Source organism: Gymnoscopelus microlampas (genome assembly GCF_963454915.1).
Source record: "Gymnoscopelus microlampas genome assembly, chromosome: 7".
Taxonomy (NCBI): domain Eukaryota; kingdom Metazoa; phylum Chordata; class Actinopteri; order Myctophiformes; family Myctophidae; genus Gymnoscopelus; species Gymnoscopelus microlampas.
The window spans coordinates 26,426,747-26,449,255 of NC_139944.1; the positions used below are offsets into that span (position 1 = coordinate 26,426,747).

The window sequence follows — 22,509 nt, forward strand, 5'->3', positions numbered from 1 at the left end:
AGCCCTGACTCCTGCCTCTCTCCTGCCTTCCCTTGCTCCCCCCTTCACTTCTCTCCCCATTTTTCACTCGGCCCAAAGCGACCCCCAAACACACACACACACACGCACACGCACACACACACACTACTCAGTGTTAATTTAACTTATACCGTATGGGTCCATTTGGTATTTGTACACTTTCAGTTACAAAATTATAACGGATTTTTGTATTCTACGGTGCAGAGAGACGAATGCAGCGAAAGAGAGGATGATGTGGAATTGGATTGCAGGATTGAAAACTAGATATAATAGAGAGACACAGAAAGAGAGAAGTACCTGTAGAGAATTTATGATGTGAGATGAGAAACGATTGAGAATGGGGAACATAACAGAGGGTGTGGTGATGTGAAATGAGAAACTACTGAGAATGGGGAACACAACAGAGTGTGTGGTGTGTTGTCCTAGAGAAGAGACAGTCTGTTCAGTACACTCTGACAAGCAGATTAAGGCGTGCGTGCGTGCGTGCGTGCGTGCGTGCGTGCGTGCGTGCGTGCGTGCGTGCGTGCGTTCATAGACAGGTAGATAGATTGAGAGAGAAAAGTTGGTTAAGTGCTGTTGCAGAGAGAGAGAGAGAGAGAGAGTGAGAGAGAGTGCACGAGCACAGAGAGATGGATGGAGAGAAATCAAGGAGTAGCTGAGTGAGAGAGAGAAAGAACGATGGAGAGAGAAACCGGGAGAGAGAACATACAGCCATTTAGTATTAACTGAGAAAAGCTGGCTGGCAGCAGAGAGAGGAGGGAGAGAGAAACAAAGATGGATTAAAAGCATGTACAGCCAGGTAGATGGATGAAGACAACAAGAGAGATTGTGGAAGTAACAGGGTGGTACTACTGGCCGCCCTGAGGCCCAAAGTTTGACTGTCCACAAGTCAAGGGCTTGCCCCACCCAAGTCGAGGGCTCAGGACTGACAGTGTGATTAAATGTGTTGGGCCTCAACACCCCTGAGCTCTGCCAAACAAACCATCAGCCTATCATGGAAGCAGATAAAACCAGCCACCCTCCTGCCCCCCGAAAATGTATTTAAGTTTCACCGCCTGAGGAGATACTTTCCATTGTGGAGATTATCTTTTCTCTCCCTTTTAAAATTAAGCACTAATGAGAGGTTAGCATTTTTATTGACTTGTGTAATTAACCTCACGCATTGTCATTCCAGCCAACACATATACTGTAGCTTTTGGATGATTACACAATTTGTACACACATCTCAAATATTGACAGGCACACTGTACGGGCAGCGGTGTGCAAATTAGGTTTTTTAGCCCCAGGCAAAAGATGTACTGCATGCCAAGTTATTTTATCCGTGTCTCCTTGACAAAACGACTCATAAAGGATACGACATCAGTCACAATTTGATGTAGTTTTTTTGTTTTCTTTTGTCTATTTTCACCCATCACTCACATTCCCCATAGGTTTTCATTTCCGACATTTACTTAGAAATTGAAATACGTGTTTTGATTTGGAGGGACTGTTGAAGTAAAATGAATCTGAAATCTGACAGTATATATGTATTTGTAAATATGAATATCTCACTTAAAGCCAGTAATAAGTAACAACTAAGTATGTTAAAAGGATCCACAGTACTTTTAAAATGTTTGCTGCAGCTTTTTAAGATATAGTTTCATCACAGTGTGTACAGACAGAAAGTCTGTACACACTGTGTACAGACAAAATCAAAATTTAACTGAACTGGCAAAGATCATATTTTGCTTTGGGGTGGATGTCCCCTTCAATACAAAGGTCGTTTGAATGGCTCAACTCTTTAGTCTTTACAGAAATAAGAAGCCAGTCATCTTATAAACCTCAACATTCTGCTGTGAGAGTGTACTAAACACTGAATAATCAATAGGCTTCTATCCAAACTTTGCATTTTTCTACCCAATACTAATCAAGGAAAGTTTTTTTTTGTATAGGAATTCTTCTTTATGCCCCTCTGTTCATTCTTGATTGAATCAGAGAGGTGCATTGGGATTGATTTGTCTTCCCCTTCTTCTTGATCCATTAGTCACCTCTGGGTGTCTTTTAGAAACCCTCTCTGTTTCCATAAAGTGTTGTGCATTACGTTTTCACCCATGCAGAGTGATTCATACTGCATGATCAGAGAACTCTGGCCCAAGGCCCCTTAACGAGTGTCCCTGTTCATTCTCATAATGGTCATTAGTGAGACTCCTTACCCAGCATTTTGGAGCGGGCATGTTATTCCATCATCGTTGTCGTCTTTGTGGTGGTGTACTGTAGGAATGTTTTGGGGTTTTTCCCGTCAAGAGAGTACATCATTATCCCTTCACAAGGACAGATTAGTTTGTTGAAGCGACCCACTCCTCCAGCGATGTGTCTCTGACTTGTTGAGAGTTCAGAGGCAGAGTAGGGAGTCAAATAAATACTGTGAAACACAGAAATGTCAAAATATATCCCAATGATTTCCGAACACACCAAACGCCTTTAGGAACTTCATAAAGGCTAACTTTTTGTTATGTGACTAACTTTGGCTTTGCTGCTGCACACACACATAAAGGCTACACATGACAGACAACAGAACAAAGCAAAGATAATTGTATTTTCTCCCACTTTTTTAATCCACACCCCATCTCTCTCCCAAAGTGCATATCAATGTGGAATGCCCTACCCAAAGGAGTAAAGGAGTGTAAAACCCTACTCACTTTCAAAACTGCCTAAAGAATCACCTTCAGGAGGCTGCAATTCCAAATTGGCCCCTGTCAAAGTCTTAACCTAACCCCCCCCCCTCCCCTCCTCCTAAAACTGTCTATTGTACATATTTCTTGTTTTCACCAGTAACCTGTAAGCTGATTGTATGACGTTCTGCATAGTAGTGTATATTTGTATGTCTTCTTAAATTTCATCATGATTTGAGTGCACAGGGATCTCATTTTAAATAAGGCAAGTGCTTCCACGCCAAGGTTATTATAGTTAACGAAAACTAACGAAACAACGAAAACTAAAATTGAAAAAACATTTCCGTTAACTGAATTTAATAAAAACTACAATAAAAAATAAATAAACGATAACTAACTGAAACTGTATTGTGTGTTTACAAAACAAACTAAAACGAACTGAAATTGACAAAATGCTGTTTTCGTTTGTGGATGGTTGGTGGTTCATCTGTAACTGAAGACCTTTTTAAATGCCATCTTTTGTTAAGTTTTTGTTACACAACACTTACCGTTTCCTGCACCTGACAAATAACCCAAAGTATAAAAAAAACTAAAACTAACACAAAAACTAATAAAAAACTAACTAAAACTGTTAGCATGTTCAAAAATAAGAACTAGCAAAAAAAAAAATCGAAACAAACTACAGTAAAACTAAACTGAAATTACTATTATAACCTTGTTCCACGCCGGACACAGACCTGTTAAATGAAGATGATGGAGATTGTGATCTGAAAAGTTGTGAATGCATTTTGACGATGGTGGTGCCTCCTTGAAGGTCCACCACTCATCGCTCCCATTCATCAAAGCATGTCTTGTGATAATCAGATGAGATGAATAAAACCCAGAATGCCTGCTGAAGGGGCAATTACCTCCAACAATCCAACATGCAATGTGGTCAACATGGAAATGAATGGAAAGGCACAGGGAAGCAGAGTGGATGCTCCAGTGAAAGCAGTGAATGGAAAAGATCGGAGAGTGGAGGAAAAGATTAAATCTGCCATTTCCTGCCTGGTGCCTTTTTTTCTGTGGTTGGTGGGGCTTGACTCACTACAGTCTACAACACAATAAAATCCTCAGTGTTGATATAACTCCAAGAATGTGAAAATTGACCCCTTTTTGGATCACTGGACAATGGGCCATTTTTACATTCTCACAGTTAAATCAGCACTGTGGACTTTACTATGTGCTGAAACCTCATTGGAGACCCTCGAACTGTCAATGGTTCAGCCTGGATAATGAATATTACAGCAAAGTATGCAGCACAAATCCAGACGCTGTAGTGTACGTATACAGGTACAAGCTGGTTAGGGCTGCATGGGCAATATCGATGATATTATATCGATGTTGTGATATGAGACTGGATATCTTCCAGGTTAGGATATCATAATATTGCGATTCTGCATGTTGTGAGCTTGCAGATCTGCTATTTTCGCTAGTCTTTTTTATTTGAAAAGTATGGTATATTATCATCTTGATATTGAGGTGATTGGTAAATGATTTTGATTTTGTCCATAACGCCCAGCCTTAACACAGACACACACACACACACACACACACACACACACACACACACACACACACACACACACACACACACACACACACACACACACTCTGACACACACCTACTCGCCCCCTCTAGCCATGACCAATATTTCTCTCACACGCATTCACAGAGACTTCTTAACTCAGCCAATCTGTCTCCAACACAAACTCACTCACACAGTCATACACTCCTCGTATCAACCTGTGTCTCTGTCACACACACACACACACACACACACACACACACACACACACACACACACACACACACACACACACACACACACACACACACACACACACACACACACACACACACACACACACACGCAAACCCACCCAGTGTGACAGAAGGTGCTCTTCCATAAGCCAGGGGAGGGGTCCAAGAGGCAGTGGTGAAAGAATAATCCGATTTTAAAAGCGTGTATTAAAGATTTTACTTCAGTAAATGTACACAAGTATTGGCATCAAAATATACTCAGAGTACCAAAGTAAAAGTACTCAAATCTTTCAAAATGTGTAAAAGGTTTTTAAAATTGCTGATCTACACGCTCACAACACATCGCAATGCAACATGTTGTGAGCTTTTTCCATTAACCAAAGTAGTAAAATAAAATAGTGCTTGAGTGGTTAATGTAGACCTATAAATAATAATAATTATTGTTATTATTATTATTATTATTATTATTATTATTATTATTATATTAATCTAAATCTGACAAGTACTGTAACAAGTAACTAAAGCTGTCAGATAATTGTAGTAGAGTGTAAAGTGCAATATTTGCCTCTGAGAAATGGAGTACGAGTATAAAGTATCAACAAAGATATATAGAAATACTGTAATACTCAAGTAAGTATTTACAAGTAAAGTAAAACTTCCTCAAAATTCTACTTGAGTATAGAACTTGAGTAAATGTACTTACTAGTACCTAGTAACTTTCCATCAATGGCTATCGGATCAGCCTATGGATAGCTATTACTTTGGTTAAGAGCAGTGTGTGATGACAGCCATCCAAGCATGAACCTCCACTTAACCATGCATTCCTCAAGGGAGTCACGCTGCCACGGGAAATGCTTTGGTGATGGTGCACTTAAGCCTGTATAACCTGGTTTTGAATGCATGCATGTGTCTGATATCATCACTTATACTGGGACAGCTCAGGCTTAAAGGAGCCATTAAAAGCTGAGTTATGCTTTTTGTGATGCTGAAGATGCTGCATTACTTGCATTTATTTAGCAGGGGAGTTTTAATGTTTTTATAATTGTCTCATGCCTCTCATTACCTGTGCCATTAGAGGGTTGTTACAGGGCTGCTGAGCCAGGGGGAGTGTTAAATATTTTGTGTATATATATACACTTGGTCTGGGTGTTGTCAAACATCCTTCTGGTGAATGCAGGGAATGGTCTTGGACCTACAGTATTTAGAATGCAACTGGTTGCACTATTATCATAATGGTGTGTAATCTTGTGAGCTACTTTTTATGAAAAATATGAATTGCGTGTGTGTGTGTGTGTGTGTGTGTGTGTGTGTGTGTGTGTGTGTGTGTGTGTGTGTGTGTGTGTGTGTGTGTGTGTGTGTGTGTGTGTGTGTGTGTGTGTGTGTGTGTGTGTGTGTGTGTGTGTGTGAGAGAGAGAGAGTCTGTGACTGTGTGCAGGTGTGTGCGCGCGTGCGTGTGTGTGTGTGTGTGTGTGTGTGTGTGTGTGTGTGTGTGTGTGTGTGTGTGTGTGTGTGTGTGTGTGTGTGTGTGTGTGTGTGTGTGTGTGTAACGGCTAGAAAAGGAAGACAAATGATCCGTATCCACTGAGAGCAACGATTTCATTCAGTAAACATCGCAGAGGAATTATTATAGGGTCTGACAGCAAAGACAGAACGGAGTGGGGAGGAGGACGGAGCTACAGTTTATAGAGAGAGAACCAATAATTGCGTGGTTCTAAAATAAGATCCGTTTGGCTTATTGGCTATTGGTATTTGGTGAAGTAATGCTCTGGACTCCTGTTGCTGCGCACTAAATAATCATTTTAGCATAACTTAGCGATCCGCGGACAAGCTTAGGCTACGGTTCGCTCCGCGACTGACATATTAACTCCCCCTCCACCGACAGCAGACTCCAAATGCTGCTCAGTGCCGGAGAGGAGAAGGACAAGGAGAGAGGAACGCACTCCACACATTATGTGCGCTACATGCGCTTCATCCGAGCAGCTCTCCAAAGAAGTACCTGACAGACAGCCGTCTGTAGACACGAGTGGCCGCTGGATTTCAGTTCCTCGATCAATCCGGACCAGGACCGATGTTGGACCTGAGCATTCGTATTTTGGTCTGTCCAGTTTTTTTGTAGTCTGTAATTTATTGACGATCGCTAAACATTTCTAATATCCAACTGGGGGTGAATATCCAACCTGAAGCCAACTTCAGCACGGTGCATTCAATTCCCCCAAAATGTGCCAACAACAGTACGAATCATCCGGATCCAAACCGAGACCGGGCGGCTCTCTGTCCGACGCCGGCAGGCTGTTCCTGAAACACACCACCATGCACGGTCTGAGACACGTCTTCCTCAGCGGCTCCTACCCGCGCAGGGTGGCGTGGCTGCTGGCTTTCCTGGCCGCGCTGGCGCTCCTCTTCACCTGGTCGTCCAACCGCGTGAGGTACCTGCTCTCGTCGCCTGTGCACACCAAGGCGCACATGGTCTACGCCAAGCGGCTGGTGTTCCCCGCCGTGACCATCTGCAACCAGAATCTGTTGCTGCCCCGGCGCATGAAGAAGACGGACATCTTCAGCGCCGGGAGGTGGCTCGGACTTCTGGGGAGGAATTGGCAGATCTCTCCCGCCGCCCGAGAGGCGCTTGCTGCTCCCCCGAACGATGGGGAGCACAATCCCACGATGCCGGGTAACGAGCCCCCCTGGTCACCCTTCGCGCGGATTTTAGACTTCGGCCACTTTCTGCCCCCTCCTCGGGAGTCGCAGCCGTCCATGAGGCAGCTGCTGGACCGGCTGGGACACCAGCTGGAGGAGATGCTGCTGTACTGTCGCTACCAAGGAGAGCTCTGCGGGCCGCGCAACTTCAGCACCGTGAGTGTGTGGACAGCTCCTCCAAAGTTAAAATACTATATAGAACAGTGGTTCTCAACCTTTTCAGGCCGTGACCCCCCCAAAAATGATCATATTTGAACTGGGGACCCCCACCCTGATAAGCAGTTGGAATTGTAGGTGTTGAGGCATTACTTTTTGTTTGACTGCATGGTTCCACAGATAAACATTGTGAAAATAGCAGATCTACAAGCTCACAACGCCTGGCATTATAGGTGTTGTGAGCTTGTAGATAGCTATTTTCACAATATTTGCTTCTTTATTATATTATTTGGCAATTTGGCCAATGTTCTTTTATAGTATAGTTTGTTGATTATTTTTGATGCAGTAATGGTCCTTTTCTTTTCTCTCTCTTTTTTTGAGATATTAAAAAGGTCTTAAAAGTCCTTAAATTGTCACTTTGTGTCATCCGGGCCCCCCAAAATCATGTGGGGACCCACCTGGAGGTCCCGACCCACAGGTTGAGACCCACTGGTATAGAAGCTTATTTCTGTTTTGTTGCGTTTCGATTGAGGTGGTTTGTGTTTTTTATGAACATACACTGTGGCCCACGGATCTACCCACAGTCCGTGGGTAGATCACAACAGCTATAGCTCTTATGCTCTATTTGTCTTTAAACCGCAGAAGCGTGGTTGAAGATCATTTTGAAATGTTGGTAAAGATATAGGAATGCTGTTTAAAATTAACAGCTGCAAAACTGATTTGGATCGTTTGCAGTAGTGGTCGGTTGTTTTGATGCAGTCTGGCTATGCCTAATTCATTGACCTGATTAAGTTTGATGATGGAGTTGACTCATTACTTCATCAGTGCAGATTCAAGGATATGTTGATGCATGGAGTTCTGCATGACCTACTCATAATGAAGGTCCATCAATTATGCACAATCCTCTGCACTGGTCTGGTGTCTTTCTTCTAAATGCATTTTGGTGCTGAAGCCAAATGTCAGTATCTCTCTCTCTCTCTCTCTCTCTCTCTCTCTCTCAATCTTTCTCCATCTCTCTCCCACTCTTTCTCCCCTCCCCCTTCTGTCTCTCTGTCACTGAATAACTTTTCCCTGACATGCCTCTCACACTCATACACATTGTAGGAATGTAACGACCTCAAGCTAATTTATAATAGTCAATAGAACCTAACTTTTCAAGTTGGTGAGATTGAGAACTGAACATTCAATGTTGATCTCACAATGGCTACTGGCTATTGAAAGTTATAGACTTTAGTTATAGAATTAAAGGGTTACATGTATAGAGTTTACAAGAGATGTGCATTAGAAAAAGGCTACTAATCAACTAACAAAGTCTTGGTCAACTAAGACCAAACTGACCTATTAATCAATTAGATATGAGGGACAGAATGCAAAAAACAATCCTTCACCAGAGTGTCCTCTTATGGTCTGAAATGGCCCCTCCACCACTCACTCTGCTCTAACATAGATGGATCAATATGTATAAAACTCTAAGGAGTGTCTCAGGAGGCCAATATGCTGCTAATGAAGACTTTTGATTCATTTAGCAGTGTTTTTCAGCACTCTCCGACACTCTTGATGGAGAGCAGTTAGCAACAGGCTCATTGGAAACGCCAGCTTCATTGATTGCATTCCATCAAGACATGAAGAACAACGTGAAGTGGGTCTCCCTCGCACCTCATTACCCACATTTGCCTTCAGTGATGGTAGTGTGTTTCTTCCCGTGATTGAAACTCATGTTAGTCAAATAAGCGGTTTTGCTAGTAATAGACAGCCATAGACAAGTCTGTGCGGTTGTGTGACCGTCTTCAAAGGCCTCGTTGGGCACTCGTTTAAAAACACTTATTGCCTTCATGGCTGTTTTACATGTTCGTATCATCAAAACACAGCATAACACAACAGATGGCTCCCTTTTTTTCCCTTCAAATGCACTGTTTGATAAGACCCACAGAACATAGGTCTCAGACAGATGGTTTACTATCATCCTAGTACTATTAGCCCCAACACTGAATGTTTTTTTTTTGTAATATACATTTTTAAAGCCATATTTCAAAGATAAATCCAATTCACAAGTTTTAGTTTCTTGGAGAGGTCCTGTGTCAGTTCATGGATAACTAATGGGGCCCTGTCTTGCTTCAGCTTGAGGGCAGGGCAAGGCATTGGCATGACTCAGGTCACTAACATCACTCACAGTGAGAACAGAAGCATGAAGACAGAGCTTGTCCGGATGATCGAGTGGGTCCCCGGATGTATTCATGTTTTTTGCAGGAAACCCCATGTGGCTGTGTCTTTCTCTTTGCTCCATCAACTACATCATTCAGTCTCTCACTCCACCCCTCCATCCTTTTATCCATCCACACAACCTGCCGTCTTCCCCCTCCCAGATTTAACAGTACAACGTAAAATCTTCAGTGTTAATTTAACTCAGAGAGTGTACGAATGTAACCAAATGTACGCGTATAAGGGTCCATTTGGTTACATTTGTACACTCTTTGAGTTACAAATGAGTAAACTGACACTGGGGATTTGATTGTTTACTGTTTAATTCTATTCAGACAGGTCGCTCCCCTGAGAAACAGGTCCCTCCCCTGATTGATTTTATACCAAACCCATTTTGGGGCAGGCCTTGTGCCCTCCTGTGCACCGTGCCAATCGACAGCCATATATTTTCATACAGTTTCCCCCAGGTCTCACATCATGAGATGTCTAACCCCAGGTGGCTTCCAATATTTTCCTGGGCGGCCATTCATTATCACGGCAGACAAACTCATTAATCTTGATGAGATGTTAATAACTCTAAATTAGATGTTTTAGTCTGTAGATAAATTCAGGCTTTTAGTTGTTGTTTTTTTATCCAAAGTAGCCGATGTGGAAAGCACTCCTGAGAAATGTTCCATAGCCACACATTTTTCCATGACTGTCACAGAGTGTCACAATGCAATGTCCCCAATTGCCTGGTTGATCTTGAAACATGCACGTGGATAGTGGGAGGGAGGATTGTGATTCCCTGGCCTCGTCACATTGTCATGTGGTGGTTAGGTTAGCCGTGGGCCACCTCAACATGCTCAGCCTGTCTGTCTGTGAATTATTCATCCTAGAGAGGATGATGCATTTTTCAGTTGAACATGTCTTATTTTCCTAGTGTGACTGAAGCATAAATCAGTTTTAACATTTCTTTCCTCTTGTGAATATGATGGCTGGTGACATCTGTCTCGGTTGGTTGTGTTTTACTTTCTTTCATTTGCGGGTGGATATTAATATATCACCTTTGTGTTCACAAGTTAGAAAACGGCTCTGTGTTTACCTTGGGTAGCAAAAGCCAATCATACTGGAAATGCATGATTCAGCTCCCTAGTAACAGCGGTGACGACCCTCTCCCACCCAAGAATATTTTTGTTACTTCAGCATAATTCATCACCACACCAATACACAGTTGTATCCAGTTCATAGACAAATGTAGGGCTAGGGCATAAATAGTAATTGTCAACAAATGGGATTTGGGGAAAGAGGTGGAATGGAAGTTGTTTGTTTCAGTGAGGCTCATTTTGCTGATTGTTGATGTTGAGGTGGAAGTAAAGCCAATGGCATTTCTGGTAAAAAGAAAAAATTTTTGCAAAATATCTCAATGCACAATTTCTTCTCTTAGTCTGTTTACTTTAAGGTGGTGTTGGTGGGGCTGGTGGGGGTGTTGTACGATTGTGTCATGTTTTTCAGTTGCAAATCAGCTATATTCCTCAAATGACACCATATGACAAAGTGCTGTATAAATTAGCCCTATAGGCATAAAGCTCAGAGCTTAGCACAACACAACACAACACAATGGAGCTCCCTGAGTCTCCAAGGTCACCAGCACCCACAGAGGCTGTTGTTCGCTCCGCTGCTCAATGTGCCCAGCGCCGACTCCTGGTTACCACAGCAACTCTGACAGCGGGGCTTCCTTTAGTCAATCAGCTCGCTATCAAGACTGTCAGATACACGTGCACACGTACTCGTGCACAGGCGTGCACACAAATGTGTTGACAGACACAAACAACAACAAGTGTGTGCGTGCTTGTGTGCGTGCGTGTACATATAGAGTACATATACACAAACAAGCACACAACACAAACACATACGCACATACTGTATACAGTAAATGTCCAAATATTGTACACACTTTGTGCACACGCACACACACACACACACACACACACACACACACACACACACACACACACACACACACACACACACACACACACACACACACACACACACACACGCGCGCCTGCAAACCACTTTCCTCTGTTCTCCCTTATCACGTTTGTCTTGATGATGTGTGTCCCTGCTGCTTTGCTCACCGACGCAGATGCAGAGTTGCAGGACCTCACCTCCTCTTCTCAACGTTCAAACTCATGCTATAAAAGACAGGCTGAGCAAGCTCTGCAGCCTGCCCCTGCAGTCTGTGTATTTAGATCATGAATTGTATAACGTTAGGGTTGATTAGACAATGGATGCCCCGTTCAGCTGTTAAATGAATGCCAAAGGGGAAAAGAAAACCTCTGTCATTGTTGTGTAAAGGCTAAAGGCAGTGACCTTTTTTTCTGCAAATGTTGCACTTCATTATTATCTTTGATTCAGCACAACTTGACTCTAGCAGAAAGTAAATGAACGCTGCAATATTTTACTGCCTCATATTCCAAAGAGTAGTGATAAACAGTGGTATTTGTAAAGATCATATCTAAGGAGTTTCTGCTTTATTAAAGTGTACAGAAGCGAGACAGAAAAGAATGCAACAGTAGGAATGAAGCATGTCTTAACCACTTAAAGCCTGATTTATACGTCAGCTATTAAAAAAATCGCAAATGCAAACCAAAGTAAATATTAGTATTGCTCAATAACCAATAACCCAAGTAACCTGGACACCCGCCTATAGGTTAAGGCTCTGATGGACATCAGTGACATTGAATCATTAGGGTTGCACGCCACAGAGTCACAGCAAACGCCAGTAGTCCAGTGCTCTGTTTCGCCACTTACATACAATGGAAAAGGTCACATCTCATATTGTGACTTGAAATACTGTGTGGCATTTCATTACATTTCTGCCTGAGTTTTGTATATTAAGAAGCCTTTGTATCAGTGGCCGGGAGGTAATTCGCCATGAATCTGTGCACTTCTCTATATTTTATCCCGCTCTTCGCTGCACTGTATTCACACAATGGCAAGGATCTCCCATTGTGGGCCACATATGCGATTTCTCTGCCTCCATGCATCTGTGGCATTTGAGTCATTTGTCATGAACCGCTTAATGCCTGAGTCATCACTCACCCTCGTAATAAACGCCTCCTTGCAGGTTCCATGGTTTTGAAGATGCAGTCAGATGAATTGAGCTGACTTATTTTCAGATAGTCTCTGCTACAGTAAAAGCATTTTCATCCTAATTGTCCATGTCAAATCTACCCCCCGCTTTATGTTGCAGGTGGGTTTTTTCCTGAATAGTTTCCTTATTTCCACTGATATTTGGAACCCATGCCTTGAAAGAATACCAAAATGATGGCTTCTTTTGAGGGTTTCACCGGATTCATATGGAATTGCACTCTTTTTAATCTTAACTATATATAAACCTAACCTTACTCCATTTTTGGATCAGATGTTTTAAATGTTGTGCTTCTTTTCTTTTTCTTCTCTTTTCTTTCTTTTGTTTTTTTCTTCTATTTTACCTCTTCCCTGATAGTGACCAAATATGGTTTGGCATACAGGAGGTAGCCATTAATGCAGGTTGACATCAAGTGCAAGAACATTTGATTTTGGTTCCTGCAGGACTTTCCATTTCCTGTTGTGATTTGGTTAGACCTCCATTAGAACTGCCAATCATGTATTTTCATGCCCACAGGCATGGCTTACTAGTGGACTCCTGCTCTCATCTGTAGCACTTCAATGGCAGCTACACAACTGATCAGCTAATGAGACCAGGCGTAGTCTGTAGCCTTAAGGCACTCTTGTTAGCATTTGAAGAAACCGTGTCTTGATTTATCTAAAAGGTTTCCTGCAGAGCACATCTGCTAGATCTGCACATTTATGCCTCACCACAACTAGTTTTTGTGATGGTACCACACAGCTACCACACAACAGTGGCAGGTCCTGGGCTTGGTCTGCCAGTAGCATATCTGCATTAAAATAGGATTTATTACATTGTTGAGGTGCTATGGGGGGGCACATGCCCTGCATTGCATTAACCTTTGAGATTGTAAATCTGAGATTCAGTTTAAAGTCATACTGTGTGGCATTCATTTCAGTAGTCTTTTTGGTGACACCTCTACCAGCTCCGTTAGCGTAATTTGGGGCAGACACTCACCTGTCTAGATAAGTTGTCAAAAACACATTAATGTGGAATGGTTATTGCAGAAGAAAAGATTGTAATAAAAATACATTTTGTTAAATATAAAGGTTACACAGTATGACTTTAAGATTAAAATGTTTACATACAAACAGCACAGTGTTAAAACACATAAAATGTGCTGCTGATAAAATATGTGTTCACTCCTTTTTATTGTCATTGTTATTAATCTCCATATTGTTTTTGTTTCTTTGTATCTTTCAGATTTTCACACGCTATGGGAAATGCTACACCTTTAACTCGGGCCAAGACGGGCGTCCCCTAATGATTACAATGAAGGGTGGAATGGGCAACGGCTTGGAACTGATGCTGGATATCCAGCAAGATGAGTATCTACCTGTATGGGGAGAGACTGGTAAGGTTATGCAGAGGGAGCCCTTGGGGTATGCATGTTGTCATCTTTCCAGTTTAATAAAGTGTAAAAGTAATTTTCATAGTCATACAGTAGGACTGGCATATCTTGGACTGCTTGGTAATGGTTTACATCATATTTGACAAATTGATCAATTTGTGACCATCTTTCCCCTTCCTTGAAGTAGCCTGAGGTTCAATTTTAGTTTATTTTCCTCTTATATCCTTCCCTTTGGCAAGATTCTAACGTAGGCATGCTATCTTCTTCCATTACTATGCAAACGGTACACAATTATATTTTCTGGTGAAGCACAACAACCCTACAAACTGTCCCATATAGTTAACTGTCTAACAGATATTAAAGACGCAATTAGACTTGGACAAAACTGAAATTCTCCTTGGTATGGTGAGTTGGTGTCCTATTTGATCCCAGCCTGCCTTTGAGAGCAACATTAACAAACATGTTCAGACATGTTTTTATCTTCTCAGGAATTCATCCAGGATCAGACACTGTACATTTTGGATTCTATTATATCTTCACGCCTTTACTATTGGATTCACAAGTTTTTATGACTGGTAGGGCATTCCACATTTTTGTGGCATAGCAGTAGAACAAATGTAATCCCTTATTAGAGCCAAATCTGATTTGAACGTGATTTGTGGAGCTCCCTCTGGTGTTGTGATTGTGGACGTCGTTGACGTTTTTGAAGTAGTTTGACAGGTACATGGGTGTCTTTGTGGTGTAGTGTATCTTGCAAGTTGCTGTACTCTGTCCTCTACCGGTCCCTGAGCCATCCCACCCTAGCAAAGTGAGTAAATGAGTTGTAGATGTAAGGCCAGGCAGTACCTGTCTAAAGCAAATAACCCTCAGTAGGCTCCATATTGAACACAGCTGCTACACTTTGAACTAAAACCAGGAAAAGAGAATATATTACTCCTATATGAACTTCCCTACACTGGTTGCCTGTCTGTTTTAGGATTGATGTTCATATTTTTCAAGGCACTTCATAGCCTGGTCCCTAATTACATTTTTGAGTTATTAACCCCCTACGAGCCTGGGTACAGCCGGTGGTCCTCAGGGAGGAACCTGCTGGTTGTTCCTGAGTCGAGGCTGAAGACAAAGGGTGATCATGCCTTTGCTGTCAGGGCTCTTTGACTCTGGAATGACCTGCCTGAGGAGCTCAGACCTGATAAATCAGTGTCTTTGTTTAAATCACTTCTTAAAATGTGATTTAAACATTATACACCTGTAAACCTGTGATGTGACAATAAAGTTGAGTCTGATTCTGATTCTGATAGTTATTATTATACAATTATACATTACTTTTCCTTTTTCCTTTGTCTTCATGCAAATATTATAACGATAAAGAAGTGAAATTTGAAGTGATGAATTAAAAAAGGTCAATCTGCCATCTCCTGATGACAATGAAGCACAGTTGTGCTCAGCCGTCAGCTAAACATTCTAGGGGTCCCCAGCTAAATGTCTGATAGTTAGGAACCAAATGGACCCTTATTGGTCTGTAACTCTGTGTACAAATGTCTCAGAGTTAAACTAGAAAAAGTGCTCCTCAGAGCACAGGTCTCCATCAGGTCAGGTAGGTTATTGTGGGCCAACAATGTTCGGAATTCACCAATCAGGGTGGAATATGAAAAATCCGACGGAAGTGATGTCTTGATCACTTGCCTATAGAGATAATTTGTACCGATTTGCATGATGTCAGCCTCCTGGTGGCGCTATAATAGGGCAATGTTAAAAGTGTGGCATTTGTTCCTCAACGTAGTGTAAATGTGTGTGCAAAGTTTCACCTCAATCGGACGCTGGTTCAGCAATTCGGAGACAAAAAAGAAATAAATGAATAAGGTTGAGAATCACTAACATAGGGGATGCTTCACGGATTGAAATTTTCAGTCCCCACTTTTCGCGTATGAGTGATGGCCCAGAAAAGGCACACATATTGGCCAGTTTAATCGCATTGACCGCTCTGCGTTATCGACTATGCTGTATAAAGATGGATGGATAATATTGATCGGGAGAAATGGTCCTTTATTGTGATGCAATTGTATCACTTGTCAGCCAGGTTTACTTTTCTCATGAATCAGAGAGGAGCAGAACCTTTTGCCATATAAAATCAATAGAGGTTTCAAGCAATTCTACTTGGGGCAGATCCTGTCTCTACACAAACCAGACACTCTCTAGTCTCTACTCTCTAAACACAAAATTCTTATCGAAAGTTATTTTACCCACCAATCTTTTGTTCTGTCCTTAATTTGCTATAACAATGCTGTGTTAGTAATAATATTGCAAAAGGATTGGGAAATGTTTGTATGTAACCTTCAGTACAGGCCAATTAATATTAATACCAACCGTAATCACTAGGAATTACCCACAAACCAATAAATCATTAATTAATTAAACATTTTAATTAAAAAGAAACTTGGGGATTCTTTAAAAATAAATTATTTAATTAGATGGCTACTGATATTCTGATATTGATTTACTACTGTAATAATATTAAAAGGCTAAAGGAACTTTAGCACACACCACACACACACACACACACACACACACACACACACACACACACACACACACACACACACACACACACACACACACACACACACACACACACACAAACAAACTAAAAGGTATACTCAGTGAATCGCTAATCTCCACCAGGACCCAATAATAACACTTACTGTACACTGTCTGACGCAGGCATGTAAAACTGAATCTAGGTGCGAGGTCTCTCTCTCTGGCTCTGTCAGTGTCCGGTGCACATGCGCCATAGGTGCGCGGGATATATTGACACATAAGTACGTTGGTTGGTGTTAATCAGACATGGGCTTTAAGTTAACAGCGTTCTCAAATGCACATGCACACGCACTATAATGTATTGTAGGTGCGTGAAATCTCTGTGTCTCTTTCTCTGTCTGTGTGTAGTACATGTGTCATACTGTAGGTGCGCACTGTGCAGCGCTGTGTGGAAGAGACAGACGTAGTGATCTTTATACTAATACTTTATACTAACTTTATAAACCAATGAGACCAACACTACTTCCCCACACCAATGTTGGTGTAACCAATAGATTATCTGGAAAAACATTTTTTTACATGCTCTGATTATCAACTACGAGGCAATAGGCTCAGTGCATAACTGTAGTCCTGGGTTTCCAGAAGGTGGCATACCCGTTTCCTGTTCCAGTTCCAGTTTCCCATAGCTTCATTTGATTGGCTCGGCAGTAGATTTGAACGGGAAACACACGTTAAGGTGTCATTTGTGTTTCCCGTTCAAATCTGCTGCCGTGCCAATCAAACAAAGTTATGACAATCCTTCTGGAAACCCAGGACTACAGTTGCGCACAGAGCCTGAGCCTGCGCAGCTTCACCCGAGGGGAGGGGCAAATTGGCATGGTGTAGATCCCATATGCCAGATGGACAGCTTGTGCCCATTGGCTAGTGCCACTCCATAGCGCCGTGGACAAGTATCCCGCGTAGCCTTGGGCGATGGTTTGAGCTTAGAAATTCCCAAAATGAATATAGTTCTCCTTGACTGATTTGAAGAATATTGGGAATTGAGTTATTTTGTCTGGTGGCAGCGTGCACAGGACATTTTATGCTGATTGATGCAGCAGTTTGCATAATTACTTGTAGAAACACACACAAATACACTCAGGGGTGAAAACAATACCCACCCTTCACACCCATTACAGCCTCATGCCTTCAGGCCGTCGATACAGAACCTCGCCATTCACCAATAGGGGCTCAGCTGGCTTTACCTACCTCCATCTGACTGCTGAACTAGTCTAGGTCTGGTGGAGACTGCCAAAAATATTTAAAAAAATAAAATATGGATTTCGAGAGAGCCTCAGTCAAAAGAATGTGAAATAAAAGTCTAATTTCCTATGGTATTTATTTATAAAGCACATAACATTATGGCCCAGCAAAACTACTGATTACTAAAACTTTGTGTGCTGAAACAGCACATAAAGTACACACATGAGTTTCAGCTGCCTCATGATTGCCTGGGGGGACAAAAGTGAAATAACACACCTTTGAATCCAGCTAGGACTTCAACATCAATCATTCTAGGACCTATAAGAGCGGAGGGGAACTTTTTCCCACTACAAACATTAGCTGTGTAGTATATCCACATTCCTTTCACATCAAACCAGAGGCAGTGAAATTATTTTCGGAAATTAGTGAGGCAAACACACCAATAGAGTCATCTCCCTATGGCATTGATTTTTCCATTTGTCTCTTGAATATCATTATTCAAACGGCATGGGGATGACAGATGGCCATAACTTAAAGATGGCATTAGCCTTTCCAATCAGAGCCTGAGCACTAGTTATGTACTTTATGTAATGTTATGTGCTGCTCAAAGCCCCTATAGTGCTCTCCTTGGCAGTGGCACAAATGGCTTAGTATCCAGACTCAGAAGACCAATGTGTAAGTGTTAATGTCTGTCGCCCTTCTTTATCGAGGCTTTCTCACTGAATTCCACCGGTGCGTCCCTCAGGCCCTTTAATTGAAAAAAAGAAGAGGGGAACTGGCAATCAGAGGAACAGATAGTGGGTGAGTGGGTGACATCCAGGGGAGGAAAGGAGGCATGGAAACAGACATCCTATTTAGCCTCGCAGATTCTTCTCCAAGGAGACTAAATCACTCCAAAGCAGCAGTGCCATCGCTGTGATAAGCAGTCTCCGGCACAAACGTGATGAAAATATGAATATGAACAAATTGAAACAGTGTACTCAGAAGGGGTTGCTCGCGTGCCTTTGTATTTCCCCCTGATCTCGGTATCATGGAGGCCCATCTGTTTCATGTAAAATCTATACAAGAGAGTGCCAGAGCGAAGGAAGCTGTCAGCTCTATTGATTTTTCCTTTATCTTCCTCATCATTTATTTATTAATTTCTCTATTCACTCTCATTTCCTCCAGGCAGTAAATAAGCCTCCTGTGCTGCATGAGGCATCGCCAAGCGGCCAGCGGGCTTGTTAAGGAGTTTATATACATTGACCTTTCCAGCGTTTGTTAACACTTGAATTGCTACCTCAGGAAATCTTGGGGTGGCAATAATATAAACAAAGCAATTACTCCTAAGAAGTTATACTTTTTTAGGTCAACAAAGTCAATTACGGATGTATTTTCTGTAATGTTTTCGATGCAAGCTCATTTGCTTCTCCGATTGTGAAGATTATGATCCTTTCCGCCAGTGATGTGCTACAGTTAGAACCGACCGTGCATATTGCCCCGTGCCAAACAGGACAATGTGGTATTCCAGGTGAAAGTGCTTTATAAGCCAGAGAGAAGTTAGTTGGAATGAGTATCTGAGGCTTGATTTAGGCTCAAACCTTTTGAAAAACGTTTGAGGGACGTAAACAATATGATATTAAATATAAAAAATGATTTTTAATTCATGGTGTAGATCCTTTAAGTACATTTTGATACCAATACTTTTGTACTTTTACTCAAGTACATTTTGAATTCCGGACTTTTACTTGTAACAGAGTATATCTATTTTGCAGTGTTGATACTTTTACTTAAGTAAAATGTTTTGCTTTTTCCACCACTGGTCCTAGCACACTTTAGCCGCTTTTCCATCACAGCTTAAGCACGACACTGTCCTGCACAGTCCAGAACCGCACCGCTTCAAAATGTCTTGCGTTTCCATTGCACAAAAGTTATTTAGAGGTGCTTGAAGGTGTTCTGTGCATAGTCCCTACTTATACACATACAGGATGCCATATGTCTACAAATGAACCCATGGCATCTGTCTACATAACATAATATCTAAATGACATTTTAGCCTTCATTGGCAAAGTGTCATGTGGCAATGTTGCCAGGCAGAGTATGACAGTATGTGTTTAAATATTGAGGCAGGTGTGTGTGGTGGTGGTGGACAAGCAGACAGGCAGACAGGCAGACAGGCAGACAGCGGGGGATTCACTCTTTAAAAAACCTGATTTCACCATGGTTGTACACTGTTTTTACGCCCCCCCCCCCCCCCCCCCCCTTTTTCCTCTACCCTTTCCCCGTTGACAGACGAGACGTCGTTCGAGGCAGGGATAAAGGTCCAGATTCACTCCCAGGACGAGCCTCCCTTCATCGATCAGCTGGGTTTCGGAGTGGCCCCGGGCTTCCAGACCTTCGTCTCCTGTCAGGAGCAACGGGTACGTCTCTTGAGACGGGTTGGCATGATGAATGACATCCTAAACACATTCACATCACGTCACCTTTACTTGTAGTGTGAGACTGTGTGTGTGCGTGTGTGTGCGTGTGCGTGTGCGTGTGCGTGTGCGTGTGCGTGTGTGTGTGTGTGTGTACTTGTATTGCAATACCTGTGATGGCCAAATGTTCCCACAACTACAAGTATAGTAGAGTTTGAGAAATAGAATTTTTTTTTCCTGGGCCTCACCAGATAAATCGTTGTTTCATGGTTAGGGGAGTTTAGGCTTACGATTAGGAAAAGATTCAGATTGTGGTTCGGGTTCAGATTAGGCATTTAGAGGTTCGGTGTAGGGGTTGGGGTTAGAGTTATGCCTGATTTATACCTAGTTACACTGTAAATAGAAGAGATCTACAAGCTCACAACAAGCTCAGAGTTTGTCCGACACCGGCAGGAAAGTATGTTTGATTTTAGGGTCACGGTAAAAAAAAAATTCATGCCCCCTGACCAAAAAAAGAAGCAAATATGGCATTTATAAAATGGACTTCCTAGAATGTTGATGTCCTCACAAGTATAGTAATACAAACACGCGCGCGTGCGTGTGTGTGTGTGTGTGTGTGTGTGTGTGTGTGTGTGTGTGTGTGTGTGTGTGTGTGTGTGTGTATGTGTGTGTGTGTGTGTGCGCGTGTGCGCGCGCGTGTGCGCGCGCGTGTGTCTGTGTATGTAAAATCTATACAGCAGAGAGTCAAAGTGAAGGGAGCTGTCAGCTCTATTGATTTGTATGTAAACCATTATCTGTTTTCAGGTTTTGCTAGGGTGGTCGACTGTTTGCAATGTGGTGAAAGTATTCCCTGCTATTGTGGTTTATATAAGATATAGAAAAACTAATAGAATGCACACATTACTTGGCTGAGGTGCTGGGTTGGAAAGTATCATGAAGAAAAAGAATAAACCTGCTCACTCATCTGCTCCAATGTAATTTAATGACAACGTTTTGAGCCAAGGCTCTTCATCGGGTCAAACTCTTTTTGACCCGATGAGGAGCCTTGGCTCGAAATGCTGTCATTAAATTACATTGGAGCAGATGAGTGAGCAGAATTATTCTTTTTCTTTTTCTTATATAAGATATAAGACATTATATATCGCTAAACTGTAGACTAATCTTTCACTCTGTCTAAAGGAGGCAAACTCGGAAGAATGTAGCAACTACAGTGCCATGTATTCAAACTACCAACCGTATCAATGTGGTATTTTCAAATATGGAATAGGTATTTTCCTCAAAAAGCAGTTTATAAAACACCTCATGTTTTACACAAATGTTTAATGAATGATTTGGTTGCTCTCGGTTTTCAAAAAAATATTGTTTTGGTGAATGTGAGCCTTGTTACCATGTTTTTTTTGTCATTGGTGTGACATGCCAAACATCGGGGAGCATATCACAAACACAAAATACATTTGGTTCACTAGTGTTCTGACTGCATTCGTTTTTGGGTTTCTGTGTTGCTCATCTTCCTTCGTGTGTCTCTAGAGTCTACACAGCATAAAGTTATTGGGATTTCTTTTATGTTGGAAAATGCTCCCCTCAGTGCAGCCCAGCGCGTTCAATCAATTGCTCCCTGCAACCGGTGGTCTGACAAGTGTTTTTAAGCTGCAGTCGGCTTTCACCTCGAATGCCTCAGACCTGGATTCCCTGTGATCTAGACACATGCCACACTGAGCCGCCGCATGAAGCATGAAACGCGCCCTTTGCAAATCAGTATGTGGGAGGCTGCCCTCACTGAAATGAGGTTTCCGCGTGTGCTCTTCTTTGCTTCAACCGTGTATAATTCCACAGGCGGGAGGGCAGGCATATACAGCGCGAGTGGCAATCGCACATTCCGAGCCCCCAGGGCGATACAGAGACACGCATAATGGCCAGAGGAAGGGAAGGGACAGGAGTTTGGAAAAGTGATCACAGTCACACCACGTTCTCCCTTGTTAGTGAGTGTGTCCCTGTGTCAGCGGGCTGCAGTGAGATTATGCATGCTGCCGACGTCGCTTCTGCAGGATTCGGAATACTACTCCCTCTCCCCGTCTATCCCTCCAACTCCTCTCTCTACCTCTCTCTTGCTTTCTCTCTTTCTCTAGCTCTCTCTACACCTCTTTCTCTTTCTCTGTGTGTGTCTCTGGCAGTATCAGACCCAGTGTTCATTAATCTAATGCAGTTTACTCTTCGTTCATTCAGCTCCCTGCCACAGCTGCCCTGCCCTGCCCTGTGCTGTGCTGTAACACTACTGGGGTTTTTGTAGCCTGGCTGCCTGTCACTCA

At 42.4% G+C, this 22,509-nt stretch overlaps 1 protein-coding gene across 3 annotated transcripts in view; it reads left to right on the forward strand.

Moving 5' to 3' along the window:
• The window catches only part of asic1b (acid-sensing (proton-gated) ion channel 1b), a gene marked incomplete at its 5' end in the record, with an annotated part of 234,789 nt that overhangs the window by 193,207 nt on the left and 19,073 nt on the right, over positions 1 to 22,509 (forward strand). For 2 of the 3 annotated variants that reach the window (XM_084063456.1, XM_084063454.1), the window contains 2 exons: positions 13,883 to 14,033; positions 20,079 to 20,206. In XM_084063456.1, the coding sequence (XP_083919582.1) occupies positions 13,883 to 14,033; positions 20,079 to 20,206 (279 nt within the window). Of the gene's footprint in view, positions 1 to 6,690; positions 7,324 to 13,882; positions 14,034 to 20,078; positions 20,207 to 22,509 lie in introns of those variants that run through there. The other variant, XM_084063455.1, reaches the window with a different exon arrangement.